This window comes from Pleurodeles waltl, chromosome 12 (genome assembly GCF_031143425.1).
Source record: "Pleurodeles waltl isolate 20211129_DDA chromosome 12, aPleWal1.hap1.20221129, whole genome shotgun sequence".
Taxonomy (NCBI): Eukaryota; Metazoa; Chordata; class Amphibia; order Caudata; family Salamandridae; genus Pleurodeles; species Pleurodeles waltl.
In genome coordinates, this window is record NC_090451.1 from 265,497,926 (window position 1) to 265,521,725 (window position 23,800).

The 23,800-nt window shown below is 45.5% G+C and overlaps 1 protein-coding gene across 1 annotated transcript in view; it reads left to right on the plus strand.

The window, feature by feature from the left end:
- Positions 1 to 23,800, plus strand: part of TENT4B (terminal nucleotidyltransferase 4B) — a 320,397-nt gene that overhangs the window by 237,045 nt on the left and 59,552 nt on the right. The window contains exons 8-9 of the mRNA XM_069218695.1: positions 10,038 to 10,164; positions 10,248 to 10,354. Coding sequence (XP_069074796.1) covers positions 10,038 to 10,164; positions 10,248 to 10,354 — 234 coding nt within the window. The remainder of the gene's footprint in view (positions 1 to 10,037; positions 10,165 to 10,247; positions 10,355 to 23,800) is intronic.

Consider the following 23,800-nt stretch of genomic DNA (forward strand, 5'->3'; position numbering starts at 1 on the left):
TTAGTAACTAAGGTATCTAGTGCAACACACACTTGTAATCTGGAGTTGAGAGGTTTTGCTTCAGACCATCACACATCCTTTTGTGCCTTTAGTACATAGATAGCTACACATTTACAGGAACTTGTCCCAAATCCAGCACTACCAAGGACCACTGCTTCCCCACATCCCGAAATCCTCAGACATTTTTTTTGTGCCCAGTGACATCCACTACAGTAGGTGTTATTGCTTTTGACACAAAGGAAATCTTGCTGAATTTTAAAGCGTGACCGATTTAAAATGTGCACAAGGAGCAATGAAGCAATGTTTCTGTTCCAATAAATTGTAGAGGCACTGCCATAATCTGGTTCCCAGTGTAACATTGGAAATGAGGTTTACTTTTACCTATACCATAACATCGTACAGTATGACCTGTGCTCAAGTACTATCCAATACAACACGCTTCTCATTCATACCAGTGACCAAGGCAGCATGGGACAGTCCATCCTCACAGTACTGCACACTGTGGCTCCTCGTTAGAGCAAAGTGATGATGCATTAGCAGCATGTCTTACAAGTACAGCCAAGAGAAAATGTTAGTTGAACTAGTTAGTGCCCTCAAGCATAGCAGTGAAATCAGATCTATGGCACTGCAAATTCTCATCTACACATTCCAACACTGTCATCCGTGTAGAAAACCATTGTGTTCGCTCGTAAAATGAGATGGTCTCAATTCCTAGGGCACTCCCACCTTCACACATGCATGCAACTCTAGGACTCCAGTTTGGAGCACACAGTAAGTATTTCCTTAAACAATAAAAATCACGTAGAAAGATGTCATTGACAAATCCATCATCACACCAACCAAAAACAGCGATAACTTTCCACAATGTCAGCGGTCCTCAAGAAACAACCAGACCAGTGCTGAATGGCTTGTTGTGATGCAAATGTCATTCTTACAGACCATGGGTAACTTGATAGTCACATTGTGGTTGCTTGTAGATTGTAAGCAGAACAGGCTATTCCTTATGACTGAGATACTTGCAGCAAAGCCGGTTTGGGCCTTTGGTGATGTATTGTACAGTTAGCAACCATATAATGTCTTTGGGATGAGGCTGCTTGCAGTGCTATGGTTTGTATTTAGGAACAAGCTTATAATAGGGTTGTAGTTAACATGTTGTTATTCAAGTTGCCTAAGTTCTGGAGGGAAATGATCCCCTTCCATTTACTTCCTGTCACAGATGATAACAGACCCTGTTACCTGGTATACAGGGGCAACCCGGCACGACCAGGGTGGTTAGTCATTTCACAGTGGTGCTCTGGGGTCTGTCCTACTATAGCTCTGCAAACTTGGCCAAGTCACTGAAACTTAGTTGACTATACATCCTCCCATGTGCTCAGCAGCACCGTCTTCGAGACAGTTATCACCTACACGTTTGAGTTTGTTGATGAAGAGCTGTCCCTCATTGATGAAGTCATCAGTCTGCTTGCAGCCATTGATGATGAAACTTGCATCAACGACCCATGCATCAACACCATAAGTACTGGAGGAAGGTTCAACATGTTTTTCTTGCTGGCTGCTGTCATTCTTCTCTTCTCTCCTTTCTCTTCTCTCCTTTCAATCCCTCTTCAGTCAGTAATGGGGTCACTTGCACCTATCAACCCATCAGAGAGACTTTTGCATTATGTTTTGTCCAGTCAAGAATAAGAAGATAGAAAGGTCCCTCTTTAATCAAAACGGACAGTATGGGGGCTGTAGTAGCTCTCCTATTCAAAGTGGCAAAAAGCAGTGTACAGTCAAACAAGCAAGTTCCATGCCTAAAAGGCACCAGTTGTCAAAGTTTGATAACGAGGGACGGTAGACCCTTACTTCCCCAGAGCCACCACATCTCTATTGACTCTGCCTATGGAAGACAGGTATGAGCTAGTTCCTATAGGATTGGCAGAAGAAAATAAGTGCATGTTGATCATTGTCAAAAGTGGTCATCATATCATGGAATTCTTCGAGATACCACTGTTTCTTTGTCCAAGAAAAGAGAAACGAAAGCACCTAAAGGAACTGTATCTGAAGGTTGCTGACCTATTATGAAAACATGCCACAGAAGAAGTACCAGCCTTAGAAAAAATTCTAGGTTTTACTCAAGAGTCTTTATTACATTTTAAAAATCAGCTGAATGGCTACCAGTTTTGAGCCTAAGAAACCTCAATAAATATATCAAGAAGAGTTTTTGCATATTTGTTCTCCAAGACATTTTACCATTTTTCAGGAAACAACAGTTCTTAATATATTTATTTATTTATTTGGTTTTAGAGGATGTGTATTTCAAACCCCAATTCATGCAAATCCATAGAAACTTTATTCAGTACGTTACACTTCAGATTTGGCTACTACTCACCAAGTAGTCAAGTACTTTGAGTATGATGTGTCACCAAAGTATGATCAGTGTTGCTTGTCTGCAGGATCATGGTTTTGTGGTTTAACCCAGACACCTAGCCCGATATATCTCAGTACTGCAGGTCATCATCACACCATTTGCAACTCAATATGATGGGCTTCCTTGTATGGTTGTGGTACAGTTGTTCTCGTCTTTGTGGGGGGTGACAGTGGGTACATGATTGCAGTTAATCGACCCTATGATGGTATGAAATTGTGCTATGGCAAATCATTTTTCTTTGGTGATACTGGCTGTTTGGTTGCCCCTGGGGATTGTATTTGCTGCCCACTCGCTCTTAGCAAAGCGTCTGTCACTTAGTTGAGTGTTATAAAGATTCACACTACCTGTTACAAAGAATCCTAGCGGTGCTGTCATTTTCAGGAGGGAACACAGACAGTGGATCCCTGTGTTGAGCTCCAGGGTGCCACTAATGATGCAGCCATATCTTGCATGTTATCCAGAACAAGCCCATATGTCCTCCGGATCATGACTAATGGCTAGGAGTTCTAGCCTTACTGTCAATCCTGTCTCTAATCCTGTGCTGTTGTGCCCTTTGAAGGCCTGGTTTCGATCCACATTCTGCATGGCCTTTTGTAGCACAACATGGATTTGCCATAGTATAATGTGGTGGCCTAGCAATGCCATATCCATGGTGGTGTGCTGCAAAGTGAAAGTATGAGATGCTGCAATCATTCTCGGATTGCTTTATCTGTGTGTGGGTGTTTATGTAAGTCTGACACTGTGCTCTGTGTACAGTTGTGTGTACTTTAATTTCACAGCTCAATTAGTACATGTAGAATGTTTTGTGCATTGTTGTGTTCTTAGGCTTTTTGGTGTTGTGTTCTAGCTTTTCTTCATTTCTTTCAATTTAATGGACTTTTACCACCTGCTTTTTACTGTAGGTATTTTTAGATGTTATTTACCACCGGTTTTCAGTGAACTTTTATTCTTATAATTAGGTTTTATTCAGTAGATGTGCTGTTTTTGTATATGTAAATATCACAAGCTATAAATAATGCACACAGACCATGGACTTGGAGTATTCAGTGCATGTGATAAATATTGTATGCAATTTTAAACCATGATTGGATGGGTCAGTAAATTCATGCACTACTTAACCTGACACTGTAATTACCACTACACCCAAATCATAATCAAGGTGCTAGGCTCAGAAAATCTTGCCTTTACCTTTGATGGCTACAATAACAATACCAAATTATTCCTCCTATTGGGATCGATGCTGGGAACTGCCTAGCCCTACAAAATACTACAGGGCTTGATACCTCACAAGGGTTGGTCTTGGATTAAACTTCAAGCCACTATAGTAGGAGGTGGCTTTTTTAACAGCAGGCCTAAAAGAAAAGTTTGTGAGGTTCTTGAATTGTGTATCCCTGTGGAGGAAAATACGGCAGACCTTATGGGAGGCACTGATGGAGGTGATACTCACTGCATGGTACATACCTTCTCCACATTGCAAGCAACTTCCTGCTTGAAGCAGAATTCTGGTTCCTTGCCACCCGCTCCCCATGGTCGAGAGTCAAATCAAAGCCTTTGTAGACCATGGGCAAAAAGGTTTTCTCTGAGTGGAGTCTTGCCCGCAAGTTACTGTTATGGACTTTTGGAGATGGTAAACTTGTGCCCAACTTCTCAGCCAGTCATCACATTTGCTTTGCTAAGGTAGTTTGTGGTGAGCAGGATGCAGCAAAGCAGACCCCTACGCTCATGTCTGGGCCTTGTAGACTTTGGCAGTGGCAATGAGTTCATTGGTTGCCACCCACAACCATGCCAGACTTCCTTTTATAGTCTTTTCAGGGAATGTCCCAGAAGATTTGATGGACATTCCCTTTATCAGCTCTCATCTGTTTGAAGAGAAAGCTGACTTGGCTTTATTTAATTTCAAGCAAGAGTTAGTTATTGGCTTGTTCCCTGGGGTGGGCCTCTTGTGCTCTCCAGTTCTGTTGGCAGTACTGTAAGTTTGAAGGATAATTCTGAGGTATGCGATTTCACCAGCATTGACCGTCCCAGTCTGAAAAGCAGCATCCAAAGCAACTTCTTCGGCAGTACAAAGGGTATGGTGGGTCCAAGGGTTGGCAAAGTCATCACCCACTTAACTTCTCTTCTAACGCTCTCCTGCAAAACCACTTTACCTCACCCTTGAGAGGGCACTTTCAACCTCCTTGGGAAGAGTAACACATCATCTGGGGTGTGGCAATCCATCACAGAGGACTAGTGCGTCATCCCAATCACTGAGAAAGATATGCCCTTTCCTTCCAGGAGTTACTCCCTATTCTTCAATTCCTCTGTCACGCCAAAAGAGCATGCTTGCATTCTCCAGCAGGAGGTTTTGACTCTTGTCCCCCACCCCACCCCCAAGCAAAGGGGTTGTTGACCATCGTTTGGAACCAAGAGACCATGCTTGTGTATTATTCCTGTGTGTGCCCATGTAGGGTGTCAGACTGTGTCCTATTCTCAATATTTGGATCTTGAATGTTTGCCAGAACCACTTGAATAATCAGGTCAGCATTACCTAAAATCATAAATAAGGATCAAATCTGAATCACTTTCTGTTGTATAAAGGTCTTGTGGATTCACTTACATTAAGCATTCAGTATTCAACCTATATTTGTCTTTGTAGCACTGATGGCCCAGTGAACAGTGAGTGAATATGTAAAAACTGTACAGCAGTGGTGTTGTAGGACAGAAAAAGATTGGATTTCTCATCAAGGCTCTCTAGCAAGTAACTTAACAATACAGTTGTGGTTAAGAATGATGTTTAAAATATATTTGCAAACGTCTGTGGGGTCTTTAGGGCAGTGACTGCCCATCAGACTATAATCTATTTTTTGCAGAAAGGTTAAAAAATATCCCATTAAATTGACTGCGGACAATGAAGAATCTCCTTCTTCCACTATCATAAGGCTTCTTCCTTATGATTGATTCTGGGGAGTCCTAGCAAGACGTTCTTTTTGTAAGGTAATTAGTATATTTATTGGTTTAATTTAAAGCATAAAATGCTTTTTCTCCATTACTTGGTAAGGTGTTTTTGTTCAGCACCTTTGCCGCTTTACTTGCAAAGTGACTGAAATTGAACTGATTTTTTTATTTTGTAGACGTCTGCCACATTATTTTATTGTTATGAAGGTCCTAAGAATCTCTCATGGATGGATTAACAACACCCAGACGAACAAGAGTTACTGCAAAATATAGTTGTGGTTTTTAGTTACCACAGAAGTGCATAGAAGTACTCCATCCGGAGTCCGATTGGGAGTTGATTCCACAGCTCACCTCCTGCTGCTTGAAAAGATCCTCCTCCAAAGTTTGTACATTCATACTTAATAATTTAGAGCAAAGAAGTGTATTTTGACTATAGAACTCTGGGTAGCATATAATTACAGAAAGTCCTGTCTAGGAAAGGCGTTTCTGCTGTCAAGTCTTGAGCGTCGAGCAGGCCACTTTCAATTGAGTGAATTTGACTGTAGGTAGCCAATGAAGTTGTTTGGAAATGGTGGAAATATGGTCTTAATTATTCAGATTTACAGTCTGTCTCATAATGGTATTCAGGATCCTCTGTAGGATTTCCTTCTGCTAGATTTTTCTAACTGCCGAGTCCTCATCCCAGGAGGTTTAGCAGGCACCAGACCAGAGAACTTATGGTCAGCAATGCTCCCACACACCCATTAATGGAGCCAGATGACTTCACATTGGATCTGTAATTCCCCGTAAAAGATGAAGCGGATTTGCATCTAAACACCACCTCTGCATGCTGACATCAGTTCCTTTCCAGCCACGCCTTCTGGCACTGAATCAAAACTCTACTCCCTGTTTCATCAGCCTTCTATTAAATTCTGAAAAAGTGTGAGAGGGAACAATGTCCCCTCACAAAACCACAGGTTTATTACCATACAGAAACCGCAGAAAACACATCAGTCACAGACCTGCCGGAGGTGTGTCTCTGCTGTCCGGGTACGGACCACGAACCAGTTGTACATCAAATGTGCCCTTGTGCACCCGAAGGCAATGCAGCACCTGGGGTAAATCGGTACATCATTAAACACAGAAAGTTGTTTTCACCTTCTCGGATGTCCTGCTCTAGGTTGTGGGTGCAGTCTCTGTCCCTCTCCTGAGGCTGTTTGTACAAGAGGTCAACAACGTGCTCAACGTTCCCCTGTAAGTCAAAATTGAAATCCAAGTGCAAACGTAAAAAAGCAAGGTCTCCCCAGTTGGGTTACCACCAGCAGATCTGCCCTCTGTGCCACTGGCCTGCCATTATTGTTGGACTTTATCAACATGTGTAGATGCGCTCCACAGGATTTTTTAGCATTTTACAGGCCTTCCTCATGGATATGCCTTTCGATGGGTTACGCCTTTTCGGTGACAAGGCAGACTTTGTTTTGGAGTTCTTTACACAAAGTAGAGTCACAGTGCGTTTCTTTGGTCTTCTGACCCTCTGCCAAGCAGTTTCCATGCCAATTTAGAAAGTTCAGAAGCTATTCCAGAGGGCTGGCGTATAGGCATGGACTACTTCTCAACCAGCACAAGTCACTCCAGTCCTTTCGAGGTCGTGGATGTAGGTCTGGCAGGCAACATGTGAGCCAGCAGTGGTATTGGTTCTCCCATTCATCCCCCCCCCCCCCCACAACATCCGGTAAACAACTTTAGTTTGTCCTTACTTGCTCATCACCATCAGGTGGGGAATGGATGTATCATTTCCTCGTAGGGTGGCTATTCTTTGTGTCTGACAGATGGGCCTTAAAAATCATTCAACATGGCTATGCCCTGCCTTTCTTCTTGCCTCGCTAAATATTACCCCCACATCCGAGTGAATTTCAGAAGTGCCCTCACCTGTTCTCTTTAAGGAGTACTAGTGTATAGGTAGTGGATTCTGAAAGGGGAAAGGGTTGTAATTCTTGCTATTTCCTGTTCCTGAAGAACAGTGGGGGTGCCCATTTTGGATCTTAGGCCTTTAAATGCCTTCCTGCAGAAGGACAATATGAGAATGTTCCTATTTGCTTAGGTCCTCTCTGCCCTGGGCAACTGCATGGTGTCCTTAGATCCATTCGTTGAGGCTTCGATTCATTGTAGCGATCGTTGTCACAGTGCAGCTCATTGCCTTCCCTCTGCTGTGACGGGTGCAGGACATTCTCGCTGTGATCTTGATGTTTCAGCCTAGATCCTAGATCTCGAAGGGAGCAGCTCTGAGGCTTCTTAGTGTTTTGTCTCCTGCATCTATCTTCTCAGCTATGCTAGGTGGCCCCACAAGCGAGCTCAGAAATTAAATCTGAATTTCCAGTGAAACCAGTATCAAGGAAATCGAACAGATATTATCCAAATAGCGGAAGATGTCACTCACTATTTACAGTGGTGACTACTCAAGGGCAGTTGGTCCAGCGGTAAGATCATCTCCTTTCCCCACCCAGAGCTGACAGTAGTGATGGACACATGCCTGCGGGCCTGAATGGATCATCTGGGGGACATGGACATCAGAGGACGACAGGCCAGTCTATTAGATTTGAAGGGCTTTTTCTGGGTCTGAAGATATTTCTGCCATCTATCAAGTGAAGACTTTTGCATTGCCTTGTGGTGTTAAAGTAAGCAAGGCAGAGAGGAGCCCTGGGTTCTTTGGCTGGGGGCGCTATTAAGCGATTAAAGCATCAAGGCATTTCCTTGATTGCAGTGGACCTAGCAGGGTCTCTATGACAGGGCAGTTGAACTGAGTAGTAAGTGTCTTGTAGATCACGAGTGGTGTCTACATACTGAAGCGGCACAGGGCATGTTCAACAGTGGGGGAAACCCTAGTTATATGTATTCACTATTGTGGAACACGCAATGTTGAAGGTTTTGCACATTGGAGTTTCCACAAGCATACGCAGTAGCGGATCTGTTTAAGATGGAATCAGATGCTGGACTCCTATACACCTCCCTGCCCCTCCCTCTCCTGTGACCCAGGTTCTGAAAAAGATCAAGAACTGGGTCCGAGTCATCCTTGTGACTCCTGATTGGCCAGGAAAGAGTGATACTCAGAACTTCTCTGCATGAGCACCTGTCTTCGCTCAGGCTACCACTTCCCAAGGATCTTGTGTGTCAGCAACAGGGTAGGGTCCTCCACTCTAATCCGCTTAGTCTACACCAAGATGTGTGAAGGTTGCGCAGCAGCAACTGACTTAGCTCGATCTACTGCCTAAATGGTGTTTACTGGACCAACCATCCTTGTTTAATCATGTGTTGTGATTTATTAAAGGTTTTACACACTTAGTCTCACCCGAGCCTATTTTTGGTGCCATGCAAGATCTTAATTTGGGCTTGATATTTCCCATGGGTATACCATTTGAGCCGATGCAGAATTTCATGCCTCATCTCCTGACTTTAAAGGTAGTCTTCCCTCATTTCGATTACATCAGTTTGTCGCATGAGTGAATATCAGTGCATCCACCTTACACCATATTTTTCCTGTACAAGTTGGTGTTGGGAACTTAAGTGGCATTCTTCCCAAAGGTCGTGAGATTGGACAGTCAGTAACTCTTGACCGTTTTCTTTGCTTCCCTTTCCCCTGTAAAGAGGAAGAGATGCTCCATCAACTATACTCCAGTAGGGTTTTGAACTTGTACATTGTTCTTATTACTTGCTTACCTTCGGTTATGCCTTATCTGGTAGAGACTCTGCCTAGCCGCAGATTCCTTACTGGCCCCTCCCCACCTCTCTGCTGTGAACTGATGAGAGTAAAGGTCACCCTTTTAAGGCCTTAGAATTTCACACCAGTTGTCAGTGTTCATTGGGGCGCTTTACTCTTTGCATGGAAACATGAAAAGTAACTGACGTCAGCGTGCGGGGGTGGCGCCAATATAGGCACAACTCACGTCTTTTTCAGCACGAATGACGCCGGTGAGTGTAGAGCCGAACGACGCATGCAAGGGTACTGCTCGAAAAAGTGCGGATCCAGTCTGACACCTGTAGAATATTCTAAGTTAAGGAATTTGCGGGTACATAGTCTCTACCAGATAAGGCATTACCTAAGGAAAGTAAAATGTTCTTCACTGCCCGATCTTATTGATTTTTTTCCGCTGAGCAAATATTGAATGGGGTCGAATCTATTGGGTGAATTAAACATTAATGAGTGGGATTGGATTAATGCTTTTATTACTTTGCTTATAGTTTTACTTCTATTTTAGACTTATGAATCTTTCCTTTGTTCTGCATTTCAAGTGTATCTCCATTTGACTTATAAACCATTTCTTTAGGTGCAGCGTTTCTTTGGATAGTCCCAAGAGTTACATCCAAGTTCCCAAAAATATATTTACATGCTGCATTGTATTCCTGGACACCTTCCGTAACAGGAGTGATCTGAAACGTTTTTTAGGAGGTAGTGCTCATTGTAATGAGGGATTTGTGTTATGGCCATTAATTTTAATGACATAAAATGTAGCAGGATTATTTTGGTCTGTTTGGAAGAATTCTAAAACATGTCAATGTGAAGCAGACACCCCTTACTGAAGCACCAGTATTTAAAATGTATGTTTGTCAACCATTCTCAAATGGTTCCCACCTCCCTCAACTTGATTAAGACTAACAGTTCCCAGACATTTTTTATATCCACTGATAATTTTGTGCATTTCTTTTTTATGTTTTGAAGGTAACGATGTTGGTAGGAGCTCTTATGGGGCAATGCAAGTGAAGCAGGCATTTGACTATGCATATGTTGTTCTTAGCCATGCTGTGTCGCCAATTGCCAAATACTATCCCAACAATGAGGCCGAAAGGTAATTGTTTAATAGATGATAATGCAGTTCCAAATCACTGTATATATTTTGTGTTTGATTTAAATAGTTTCCTTCTATTTCAGTATACTTGGACGAATAATTCGAGTTACTCAAGAAGTGGTTGCTTATAGAGACTGGATATCTCTTAGATGGGGGCCCCAGATATTTAAATCGAAGAACTTGTCAGATGGTAAGGATCAAACTCTTAAGCTAACAGGACTGCTTAAATGAATGCATCTTGCTGCTCTTTAAAAAAATAATAAAAAAAACAAAATATTTGGAATTCCAATATAATAATGTAGCTTTCTAGTGCCAATGCAATCCATGAGTTGGTCACACAAATTCTCAAACTTAGGCCCATCTTTCCTGAGAACTGTAAATATCTATGGTGAGCGTAAGGTTGTTACTAGCTCCATTGGTAGTTGTATGGACCTTGATCCTCTGGTTTCCTCTGGAAATGTTATCCAAAATAGTTGGTTGAGACTGCAGAGGAGAATGAAGAACTACATGTTTTTTGCCAGACAGGGTGGGGCTTGCGGGGGGGAGGTGAGTCCCCACAGCTCCCTAGATGTGATAAAAAGATCTCTAGAAACTGCTGAAGTAACCCTGCCTTGGGTATGAATAATCTTATGACTGCCTTAAACAGTGTGGAATTGCCAGTAAAACAATCTCTGGACTCATTGCTATTTAGATTACATGTGGTTGAAACTTTTGTCACCAATTGCCTTGGCATGATGCAAGGAATTACATCTTTAATGTTCCATCAAGGGGTCACTACTTCTATTGTCCTAAAGTGTGATTTATCCAGGGATTGTCCATCTGTTGCCAAAGAGTGACCTAGGTTTGGGATGAGTGTGTTAGTTGAAGGTGGGGGATTGACTCACCAGGAGTGACAAAAATACTGGAGCTCCTTCGACTTCTGGGCCTAAACCAACAAACGCTCCTGAAATTAAGAAGTCTTTTACTAAATATCAAGTTAATTTAGATTTGCCACCTGAGGCTACACCACTAGTTATTGTCTTAAAAAATGTCCCAATCAAGTCAAAGTCCTGGGGGTTGGTATAGATCAAGCCATTGGATGAGGCAGAAAACAGGCCTGACGAGAACTCTTTAATGAACTTATCGTGGTCCAGAGGGTAAGTTGGGTGGACAGGAGTATAAAAAAGGACCCCAGGGGATTGCATTGTCATGAATTTTAGGTCTCTTAATTTGGTTAGGCGAATCCTCCATAAATTGGGAATGCTATGGTGCTCCAACACAAAGATTAATACTGTCCAACTGGGTTATGTTTACAAGCCTGTAGACTGTGGTGGTCCTTGTATTGCACAAGCTCCCGATTTGATGAGAGACTGTAGTAGTCAAGTTTTTAACATTCCTTTATTGAACTGTTTTTCTCCACTTGCTTCAGTGATTGACTCTGACTCTGGCTCACAGTCCTTATATTGGCCCCATAATTTTGCCTCATAGGAGTGCATTTACACAAGTCCTGTGAAGGATAATTCCAAGTTTTCTAGATTTTCTATAAAAGTGGCACCCAGACCAGGCTCTCTACTGCAGAACTGCATGAATCCTGTTACTCCCGATCATGCAGCACTGGGCCCTGGGTCCAAAGTAATCCTGATGTTATCTTCTATAAGGGCCATAAGTTCAGTCTTATTGTTTTGGAACATAGCAGGCACCAGGAGCAAGATACGTAATCAAGGTTACTTAACTTGTCAGACAGTTTCAGGTGATTCATCTACAGGAGACATGGGCCATCGATTGTCCCCATATTGACCGCTGTGCTAAATTTCAAACTCCAGTGGTAACCTTTATCATGGGTAGGGAAGAAGGGGGCCATGTGGCCTTGTCACCTTTGTTTCTACTTTGATTCTGGGTGGATGTTTAGTAAAAAGTTTGACTTGCCTTATCAGGCTGTTGGCCTTAAAATGTCAAGGAATTGACACCTTTATATATTTAATTTGTATAATATTTTTGACTGAGGGCAAGGGATTTGTGCTTGAAAGCTTAAAAAAGGATCTAGAAAATATCTGCTCCACAACCACAGTGGTGAATTACATTATATAGTTTGGGGGTGGGGGGTGGGGGGGGGGGGTGTTATTTTAATTTTCATCTCTGTTCAAGTGTGTGGACCGTGCATTACACTGACCATGTTATAACTCAGTTTGGCTATGAACTGGTATGGTGAAAGGTTAAACTTACTTTTTAAATATAACCTGGTTTTTGCCAATAAGGTCAGTGTTGGACAAGCTCCTTTTAACTATACACTCTTGGGCAGAGAGTCCAGGTCTACAATTGCCTTTTTTTTTAGCCATGAATACCTTAACCTACTACATCCTCCTTGGAGACCTCAATTTCCACTTGGAGAACAACAACGACGCCAACACCGCATCTCTGATTGACAACCTCTCCAACCTCAGCCTCAGACAACTGGTCAACACACCCACCCACATCGCCGGCCACACGCTTGACCCGATCTTCTCTGCAAGCAACCACGTCACCTTTAACCACACCACCGAACTTCACTGGACCGACCACCACTGCATCCACTTCACATTCAAGAAGCACACCGAGCACCACAGCACCCAACAACCACCACACCGCCGCTGGAGCAAAGTCACCGTTGATCAACTGACCAGCACCCTCACCCAGAACCCACCCACCGACTCCACCGACCCAGACACTGCCGCACTCGTGGTGGATCAACCACTGCGCCAACACCCTCGCACCACTCAAGAGGTCCTCAGACAACCAAGAAAGAAAAAAAGCTGCCTGGTTCACTGACGAACTCCTAACCTCCAAACGCGTCTGCCTGAAACTAAAGAAGAAATGGCTCCTTGAACACACACCTGACAGCCTGTCAGCCCACAAGGAGGCCACTCGCAAACACCACCAGCTAATCAGACTCGCCAAACGATCCCACTTCACAGAACGCCTAAACAACGCACACGGCAGCAAAGAACTCTTCAGCATCGTGAAAGAGCTCTCCAACCCCAGCGCCAACGTCAGCGACATCCCACCATCCTAAGAACTCTGCGACGCCCTACCCACCTTCTTCTATCAAAAGATCGCCGACATCCACGACAGCCTAAACACGCCTCCGCCAGACCCCACCCCCGGAAACTCCACCTGCACCAACCGCTTGGACCTACGTAGACGACTCTGAAACACGCAAGATCATGAACTCCATCCACTCAGGATCCCCTTCCGACCCATGCCCCCACCACGTCTACAACAAAGCCGACTCTACCATCGCCCCCCAACTTCAAAAGGTCATCAACTTATCCTTCGAAACCGCAAATTTCCCGGAAAGCTGGAAACACGCCGAAATCCACGCCCTCCTTAAGAAGCCCAAGGCAGACTCCAACGACCTCAAAAACTTCCGACCGATCTCCCTGCTCCCATTCCCGGCGAAGGTCACCGAGAAGATCGTCAACGCTCAGCTTACCCACCACCTCAAGGACAACTCCATCCTGGACCCCTCCCAGTCTGGTTTCAGACGCAACCACAGCACCGAGACAGCACTCCTTGCCGCCACAGATGACATCAGACAGCAAATGGACAACGGCAAAACATCAGCCCTCATCCTCCTGGACCTCTCCGCAGCCTTCGACACTGTCTGCCATCGCACCCTGTTAACACGCCTCCACGAAGCTGGAATACAAGAAAAAGCCCTCAACTGGATCTCCTCTTTCCTCTCCGGCAGAACTCCGAGAGTCCGCCTCCCACCCTTCCGCTCCGAAGCCACCAACATCATCTGCGGCGTACCCCAAGGCTCCTCACTGAGTCCGACGCTGTTCAACATCTACATGGCCCCCCTTGCACAACTGGCCCGTCAGCACAACCTCAACATTCTCTCTTATGCCGACGACACCCAGCTCATCCTCTCCCTCACCAAAGACCCACACACTGTCAAAGCTAACCTCCACGAGGGAATGAAGTCCATCGCCGAGTGGATGAGATACAGCCGCCTGAAGTTGAATTCCGACAAGACGGAGGTCCTCATCCTCGGACACACCCCCTCCGCCTGGGACGACTCCTGGTGGCCCACCGCGCTGGGAGCCCCGCCAACGCCAGCCATCCACGCATGCAACCAGGGCTTCGTCCTCGACTTCGCCCTCACAATGTCCAAACAGGTCAACGCAGTCTCCTCCTCCTGCTACAACACCCTCCGCATGCTCCGTAGAATCTACAAATGGATCCCGTCGGAAACCAGAAGAACGGTGACCCAGGCCCTCGTCAGCAGCAGACTAGACTACGGCAATGCACTCTACACAGGCATCCCAGCAAAAGACATCCGACGCCTCCAACACGCCTCTGCCCGACTGGTCCTCAACGTACCCCGCCGCTGCCACATCTCCCACCACCTGAGAGACCTCCATTGGCTCCTCGTGGACAAGAGGATCACCTTCAAACTCCTCACCCACACTCACAAGGCACTCCACAACACCGGACCAGCCTACCTGAACAACAGACTCAACTTCTACGCCCCCACCCGCCAACTCCACTCCGCCAACCTCACCCTCTCCATCGTTCCCCGCATCCAGCGCAAGACCTCCGGTGGCAGATCCTTCTACTACCTCGCCGCCAAGACCTGGAACTCCCTCCCGACCTCCCTGCGACAGACCCAGGACCTTCTCACCTTCAGGAGACTTCTCAAGAACTGGCTCTTCGACCTGTAGCAGCACCCCCCCCCTTTCCAGTGCCTTGAAACCCTAACGGGTACTTAGTGCGCTTTACAAATGTTATGATTGATTGATTGATTGAACCTCATTAAGTTTGCATTTTAAAACCATTTACTTTAGGTAACCGTTTTGCTCAGAGCACAGCTATCATCTCCCCAGATACTGCTGTGCAGATTTGAGCTGTTGAACGTATACACAACGTTGAAGTTGCCTCTCTTAATGGTATTAGTTTGAAGTGGAGTAGAGTTATCCATGATGTTTTCTTTTCAAAACTTGTTAAAGATATCCGTCCTTTAGTGAATATTTGCCTTGATAACTGTGTGGGGTGGAGGAAATTAAATATGCATTTATTGGAATTGCTAGCCATGTGAAAAAAGTTAACATGTCCAATTCCTCAGTCTAGTAAGAGATAAAAAGCTGGGGTGCTATTATGTGTACTAAAGTCCTTAGTTCATTGAAGGTGGCACTGAAAAGACCCATTATAGCTAGCAGTGAAGTTGCAGCATGTAAACAGGCTTATACATTAGCGCTGGCCTGTAGAAGGGATGAATTAAAAACTAACGCATGGGCTGCACTTATCACCGTTAGCAAACTGAAGGTCTGGGGGTGAGGGGTGACCCTAAGTTACACGGGCTGTTGAGAACTATCCAGAAACAGATTTCCTTGTTTTCTACTTAAGTGAGGTAACTGTCACAATTAATAGTGGCCATGGTGGGAGGGCCTAGGTCTTGATGGGGTCTGGTTGACCTCTTTAAAACTAACCTGGGTTTCTGGGATCCACTTGACCAATGTTCTGGGAGCTATTTGCAAATCAAGGGCACTAACAACATGGTCTATAGCTTTGATTGTGGCAATTTATAAGAAAGGGGACAGTTTCTTGAAGATCTGATTGTTACGCCTACTTTGGCACTGAATTTGGACCAGCCTGAGAAGTGTTTAAACAGGAAGATTATTACTGAATGATTATCTTCCGATCAGGCAGGCAAATTTCCATGGCTCAAATATGTTAGGGCTTTTTGTGACAGGTTAGGTAGACTGGGTTTTGTTTTATTGATTCTGCCTTCCTATATGTTGTTACAACGGCGGACATTAAACACGCCTATACATTTGTTGGAGGACAAACGATTTTACCAGGAGTGTGGAAAGCATAGTGTTTTAAATTTAGGAACTGGTGTTGACCAGTGAGGAATTACTATTTTATCCGGAACATGTATTCCCCCAGAGTAGATTATTTTTTTAACCCAGTTCCGATGTAATATTATTCATCTTTTTGTGTCCATTCCTAGAGTAAATAAGTGGTCACCTACCCTTGTGATGTGCCCGTGTGATGGTGTTGGCGAACAATGCACATTGTACTTGTCTTTTTTGGTACAGTTTATGAAGTTCCCCGGCACAGTTCCTAAAGCCAATATTTCTAAGGTTCAAATTTATGCGATGCAGACCAGCTTTTCTTTTCTTACTTTTCTTAAAGCAATTGCACTCTTGAAATCTGTTTAGCTGTAGCGAAGTTCTTATGGGAGGCTATAATAATATGTACAAATGAGTGGCCAATTGATTTAAAGTAGTTTTTTTTTTTTTATCTTCCTTTAGCAATATCTTAAGTGTTTTTATATCGATTTTTTTCTTTTTTTTTTATATACAGTTTTTTTTAGTGTGTGAAGGTCTTTGATGTATTTACTTATTTATGTTTTCTTTTACTGAAATGTATCTTTATTATTGTGGTTTTATGTCTGAAACTGAATTTTAGTGTATTGATATAGGTAACATCTTCAGATTCCCTTATGGAGCAATAAAAACGTGCACAATACATCAGTGCTGTCTTTGAATTACAGAGAAATCGTAATCATATATTTGACTAATAAAGAGATGAAAGGAGGAAAATTGCGAACAGTCTTTGTGTTGATGCTGTTCGTATCTGATATTGTTAATCTAAATTTTTTAAACTGGTTAACTTGGGGATTTTCTTGTTTTTGACATTAGAATCTTATAGAGACTTCTAGCTGCAGATCCCATACCTTTGAGTTCTGTAGCATTGGCTTCGAATCTGGAATCATTTTGCTGAGCAGTACCTTGAGCGCCATCAGGTGGCATTGTTCAGATCCATGTGCGTCATCCGGCTCCACGTGGCTTCGTTAGCGTTGTTGGACTGTGACATCACAATCTCTTATAAAGGCCCCACCTCTGCGCGTGTACGTGAGTTCTTTTCCTTCCGCGCCGGTTAATCGTAGGTCTGGGATTGAGCTACCCTTTGCCTTTTTTGGCAAGCCTTTTTTCGACCTTTTGTTGAAGAATTTTATCGTCTGTGCGAGGAAGATGTCATCCAGAAAGACTGGGTTCAAGGCATGTGGTGCTTTTCATCGCATTATGTCGGTGACTGATCTCCACTGGATATGTCTCTTGTGCCTCGAACGGGACCACGACTCGAAGTTGTGCTCTGACTGCTGGGCTACAGCCCTGAAAGCTTGGAGAGACCGGTCTCTAAAGCTAATGTCGGCCCGGCAGTCGACTTTGGGCAGTGCGACTCCTCGGAAGTCACGGTCCCGCTCAATAAGTAGGTCACGGGACTGCTTCAGCAGACCCAAGTCCTCTTCTCATTCGAGGTCCTCGGGCACTCGAGGAAGGGGCAGAAGAAGACGTCCAAGCGAACATCAACTTCGCCACTCCTGTCGGCCGACGAGGCTGCACAGAAACATTGACGTTCCGAGTACGGTTCTGCTGAGCTGTTGCCAGGGTCAACTTCGGGACCCCCCCACAGCCCCTTATCCATGAGCCAGAACGACCCCCGCTCAAATTAAAGACTTCTATAAGGCCATGCACCTTGTTTTTGAGCGGGCTGCCCCTACGGGTGGTTATTCTGACCCCGGGAGGATAGCAGAGGCCCCATTAGGTTCGACGACTTCGGCACCGTTGGGGACCCCAGGATCTGATATCTGATCCAGACCGGTGCCGGTTACACACAGTCTGCCTCCTCCGGCACCAGGCCCAACGTAGACGCACCCCCCCCACCGCTAAAACCCACTGGTGGTGGGAGCCCCATCCTCATTACAGATGATCTGGAACCATGACACCGATTCAGATTTTGGTGTGACTCGGCCCAGATCAGTGCCTGGCGCTTATTTTGATCAGCCAGGCACAGGTGAAGATTGAGAGGGGTCTGAGGACATTTTGTAATATGGATTAGAGGAACAGGACTGGTACGAGGATCTAGGAAAAGCCAGTAGACTGGATACTTCTCCAGATGCTGGCATGCTCTCACCTCCTTCTGTGGCTACAGAGGAGGGAGCATCATACTCCATGGAGGTGCGTAGAGCGGCTGAGGTCTTGGACCTGTAGTTGCCTACGGTGCCGGTCAGGCCTAACATCCTGACAGAGGTGCTTCAGGTGGGGGTTGCTACATCGGAGCCGATGTTACTCTTTAATGAGGCCCTTACTGATGTCCTGCTGGGGACGTGGTCCAAACCCAGCACAGGGGTTCTTGTGAATAGGACAATTGACTGCTGCCATCGACCAGCTCCTACCAACCCTAGTGTCCTCACCCAACACCCCACCCGGAGAGCCTTTTGGTCCAAGCCTCCACATCCCATGGTGCCCTTCCTTCTACTCCCCCGGATAGGGAATCCAAGAGGCTGAACCAACTTGGGAAGAAGCTGTTTTCTTCCTCCAGCCTGGCATTGAGGTCCGTAAACACCTCATGCCTATTGGGCTGTTTTTCTCATACTTTATGGGATACAGTGGCACAGGTGCTGCCCCAGGTCCTGGACGGCGTACGGGACACTCTCACGGAAGCTGCCAAGGACGAGAGAGATGCAGCCAAGTTTACCATTCAGTGTGGTTTGGACACAACTGACTCGCTGGGCAGGGCGATTTCCTCAACAGTGGCCCTTCGTCGCGAAGCCTGGCTGCATACCACTGTCTTTTCGGGGGATTTCCAGGCAAATCTGATGGACATGCCCTTCAATGGCTCACACCTTTTTAAAAGAACAGAAATAATACTATATGGTCACTCCAAGGGGGAAGTAATCCTACACTTCCCCCTTGGAGTGACCATATAGTATTATTTCTGTTAATTACCCTGGTCAAAGGGTTAGTGGGTATTGCCTCATTGTTTTTGGAGAGAAGGCAGACTTATCGCTTGAGCGGTTCAAGGACTCTTGAGCCTCGGCCAGATCCTTGGGCCTCTCGGCACCTGCTCGCCAGCATTCTTCCTGCTTTGGGAGGGGTGGGTTACCATGCCAACCACAGGTCTGCCACTGTCCTCCAGCTTCAAAGCATCCAGTCCAAGATGAGGTCCTGGAACCTTCAGACCCAGAGAGTCTAGCCAGAGATCAGCTACCACCCAGGCCTCCTCTTCCTCAACGCCCAAGCCCTCCTAGTATGGTTTTGCAAGACCATGGTTGTCCTGTTGGAGGGAGGGGTCTGTTTCATCTCACTCACAGGCGGTCCATAACATCTGACAAATGGGTCTTGCAGATCATACAGAAGGGCTATTCCCTCCCCTTCCAGTCATTCACTTCCTCTATTCTTCCATTGAAAGAAAGGCTGATGGAGGATCATATAATCTTGCTCTGCGAGGAAGTTACAGCTCTCTTGGCCAAGGGAGCCATAGAAAGGGTCCCAATGTCAGAAGTAGGTAGTAGTTGTTATTCCCGCTACTTTCTGATTCCAAAGAAGAACAAGGGTTTTCGCCCTATCTTGGATTTGAGACGTCAATCTCTTCCTCAAAAAGGAGAAATTCAAGATGCTCAATCTGGCTCAGGTCTTGTCTGCCCTAGACCAAGGAGACGGGATGGTAGCGTTGGACTTGCAGTATGCATATTTTCACATCCCCATCCTGCCCGTCCACAGGCATTACTTGCAGTTCAAGGTGGGTCACAAGCACTTTGTTTACTGTGCTGCTTTCGGTCTCATCATTGCCCCTCGGGTGTTCACCAAGGTGATGGCGGTAGTAGCAGCTTATCTGCACAGGGTTGGGGATTTCAGTCTTCCCATACCTCGACGACGGGTTGTTGAAGGGTCCTACACCCCAGGCTCTCCTCACCCAGCTTCATACTACGATGGGCCTCCTGCATTTGCTGGGGTTCACTATAAACATGCCAAAGTCACACCTAACTCCCTCTCAGAACCTTTTTTCTGAGCTGTTCTGGATACAGTGCAGTTTTGGGTTTATCCTCTCGAGCAGCGAGTCCAGGATATTCAGGTTATAATTCCGATGTTTTGGCCTCTATCCTGGATTTCAGTGAGGCAGACTCTGAGGCTGTTGGGACTCATGGTTTCCTGCATCCTGTTAGTCAAACATGCCAGATGGCGTATGAGGGCTCTGCAGTGGGACCTGAAGTTCCAGTGGGTGCAGCATCGGGGAAATCTTACAGACACGCTTCAGATCTCGGAGGAAACTGCAGAAGACCTGCAGTGGTGGTTAGTGAACTGCGATTGGGTCAGAGGCAGACTCCTCTCCCTTCCCCAGCCAGATCGCACAGTAGTGACAGATGCGTCACTTCTGGGATTGCGGTGGCCTTCTGGTAGAGGTGGAGATTAGGGGCCTCTGGTCTCCGGCGGAATCCGGACACCATATCAACTTGTTGGAGCTGCGGGAGATCCAACTGGAATTGAAAGCATTTCTTCCTGTTGTGAAAGGGAAGATAGTGCAGGTGTTCACGGACAACACCACCTCAATGTGGTACTACAGAAGGGCGGTGTGGGGTCGTGGACCCTTTGTCAAGGGGCTCTGCGTCTCTGGACATGGCTGTAACAGCAGGGATTAACCCTGGTGGTTCAACACCTGGCGGGTTCTCTGAACTCCAGGGCGGACGAACTCAGCCATCAATGCCTAGCGGATCACGAATGGTATCTCCTTCCGGAGGTGGCCGATGAACTCTTTCAGCAGTGGGGAGAGCCTTGGTTAGATCTCTTCACCTCTGCAGAGAACGCCCAATGTCATCAGTATTGCGCGTTGGAGTTTCCAAGGAGGCAGTCGCTCGGTGACGCTTTTCGCCGCGAGTGGAATTCAGGCCTCCTGAACACTTTTCCGCCCATACCACTCCTGCCCAGAGTTCTCAAAAAGATCAAGAAGCCTGGACCTAAGTCATCCTAGTGGCTCTGGATTGGGCATGGAGAGTCTGGTATCCCTAGCTTCTCTAAATGAGCATCAGTCTTTCGATCAGGCTGCCCCTTAGGGAGGATCTTCTGTCGCAGCAGCAGTGGAGGGTTCTCCACCTGAACCTGTCAACTCTGCACCTTCATGCCTGGAGATTGAGCGGCGGCAGTTGATGGCTTTTGACCTTTCTCCCAACGTCTGTAAAGTTATTTTGACAGACAGGCATCCCTCCACTAAAACAGTATATGGCAGCCGCTGGAAACACTTTGTATATTATTGTACAGAAAGGTCTATTGATCCTCTTTCTGCTTCTCTTTCTGATATTCTTCTCTTCATTCTTTCCCTTGCCCAGCAGAGTTCTGCCTTGGTTACTCTCAAGGGCTAGCTTTCTGCCTTATCAGCATTTCTTCAGCTGCCTGTTCATACTTCTCTGTTTAAATTACCATTGTACATAGGTTCCTCAAAGGGCTTGTCCATTTGTTTCCCTCTACGCCCTTTGTTATGCTCCAATGGGACTTAAATCTGGTCCTTTCATTTCTGATGTGTGCTCCCTTCGAGTCTTTGCACAACTGTCCCCTCCGGCTGCTCACCATCAAGATAGCTTTCTTAGTGGGAATAACATCTGCCAGGAGGGTGAGAGAGATGCAGTCTGTCATCTCAATATCCAGACAAGGTTCTTATCAGAACTCGTGCCTCTTTCCTCCCTAAAGGGGTGACCCCATTTCATCTTGGTCAGAACATCACCCTGCCCACCTTCTTTGATCCACCGCATCCCTCTGAAGAAGAGGAGTGACTCCATTGACTGGACCCAAAAAGAGCGGCGTTGTTCTACCTTGACCGCACAAAAGAGTTCCTGATGGATCGCCAACTCTTTGTGGGGTGCGTTGGAGCAAAGAAGGGTCGGGCAGTGCAGAAGTGAACCATTTCGTGCTGGGTCATTCTCTGCACCAAGATCTGCTACGCATTGGCCAAGAAGCAGCCTCCTGAGGGCTTGTGAGCTCATTCTGCCAGGGGCAAAGCTGCTACCACAGTGCTAGCTTGAGGCGTACTAGTCCTGGAGATCTGTCTGGCTGCAACGTGGGCATCTTTGCACACGTTTGCAAAACATTACTGCCTGGACAGTCAGGTACAAAGAGACGGCACTTTGCCCTTTTAGTCCTACAGGACTTCTTAGTGTAAGGGGTAGTATCCGCAGCCCACCGCCAGGAGCTTATGGCTTGGATATCTACTCAAAGGTAAGGAATCTGCAGCCTGAAGTCTGCATCAGATGAACAAGTTACTTACCTTCTATAACGCATTATCTTGTAGGGACTCTAGCTACATATTCCTTACACCCACCCATGCCTCCCCGCTCTGCGGATTTGTCTAGTAGGGTTAAGATTTATCCCTTTAAGGGCCCTAGTTTTGCATAGACAAAATGTTGGTTCTATCAATCACTATGCGCTTCTGGTGTGGACGTTTTGTGGATAAAAGAACTGACGTACGTGCACGGGGATGGTGCCTTCACAGGCGACCTTGACATCACAGACCGGTCCAACAACGCTGACGAAGCCACGCGGAGCCGGACGATGCCACCTGATACCGGGTGCAGGGTATTGTTCTGTAAAAAGATTCCGGAATTGAAGCTGACGCCAGGGAATTCAAAGGTAACAAATCTGCAGCTAGATAGTCTCTACTAGATAATGCGTTACCGAAGGTAAGTAACTTGTTCCCATAGTACTTCAGTATATAAAGTGCATTACAATTCACATTTTAATAGCTTAACTAAACATTTCCAGGATGGAAATACAGGATTAAAAGTGAATTTTCCTTTCCCACATCTGTGATCTTCAGAAATGATCAGAAACTGCCCAAAGTGGCTTCAGAGCTACGACCTAGTTGACTGAGGTGGCCATCTGAATTGAATAATATACTAAGAGGCCTTCTCTTGAACTCCTAGGACAAGTGGTAGTTACTATCTCACGGCTCTTATCTTTACAGAGGTGATGAATATGAACAGTCAGGGCTTAGATGTTCATATATAACTTGGTACAATAAATACAAAGTCAAGGATAGCCCATTAATTAACCTATCTTTGTGTATATAAAAGCAGTAAAATGTATGATACATAGAGATACGAACCCAGCCGTTTACATATCTATGTAAATTGCATTGGACCCTATAATATATATAATCATATGAGGCAGTGAGAGCTCTTGGCTGTTTTCTGATTTCATCAGTTTTACATAAAATAAATGTAATGTAGCAAGTTGGCAATGATGTCTGTTCCATAGTCTTGCTTTATCACATACAAAGCATTCAGAAATGGCAATGATTCCCTTACATATCTGCCCTAGAAACTAATCACTTCTGACATCAGGCGATCTGGAGCAGTAACCCCTTTGGCACAAGAACTACTGTGACCCTCCTGCAATACAGAAAGAACATATTTCTTAAAGGAGCACTGCTCCACACCCTGCAGACCAAATAGAATGAATGATTACCAGTCTTTTGTAAATTATTTATTGTACTTGAGCCTAGTACACCTGTTGAGCACCTCATTGCTTCCCAGATAGGTTCACCCAGAGCAAAAAACACAACATACAAGAGTAGCCACTGGCACAATGTACAGTCTACACCACTCAGTGAGTTATGTCCTGCTGCTGTGTTCCCAGACAAAAATAATCTCTTTACCCAAAAACCCATCAGCAAAACAAAAAGACAGCTTTGCCAAAACATGCAGTGAACCTAAGGATGCCAGGAATCTTTTTCTAGTTACAATGGACTTCAGAAGTCTTGCAGTTAATGCCCCTGGAAACACAGTTAGTTTAAAAGACATAAGCCCAAAACTGGTCGTAGTTGTTCAGTTAAACTTTGA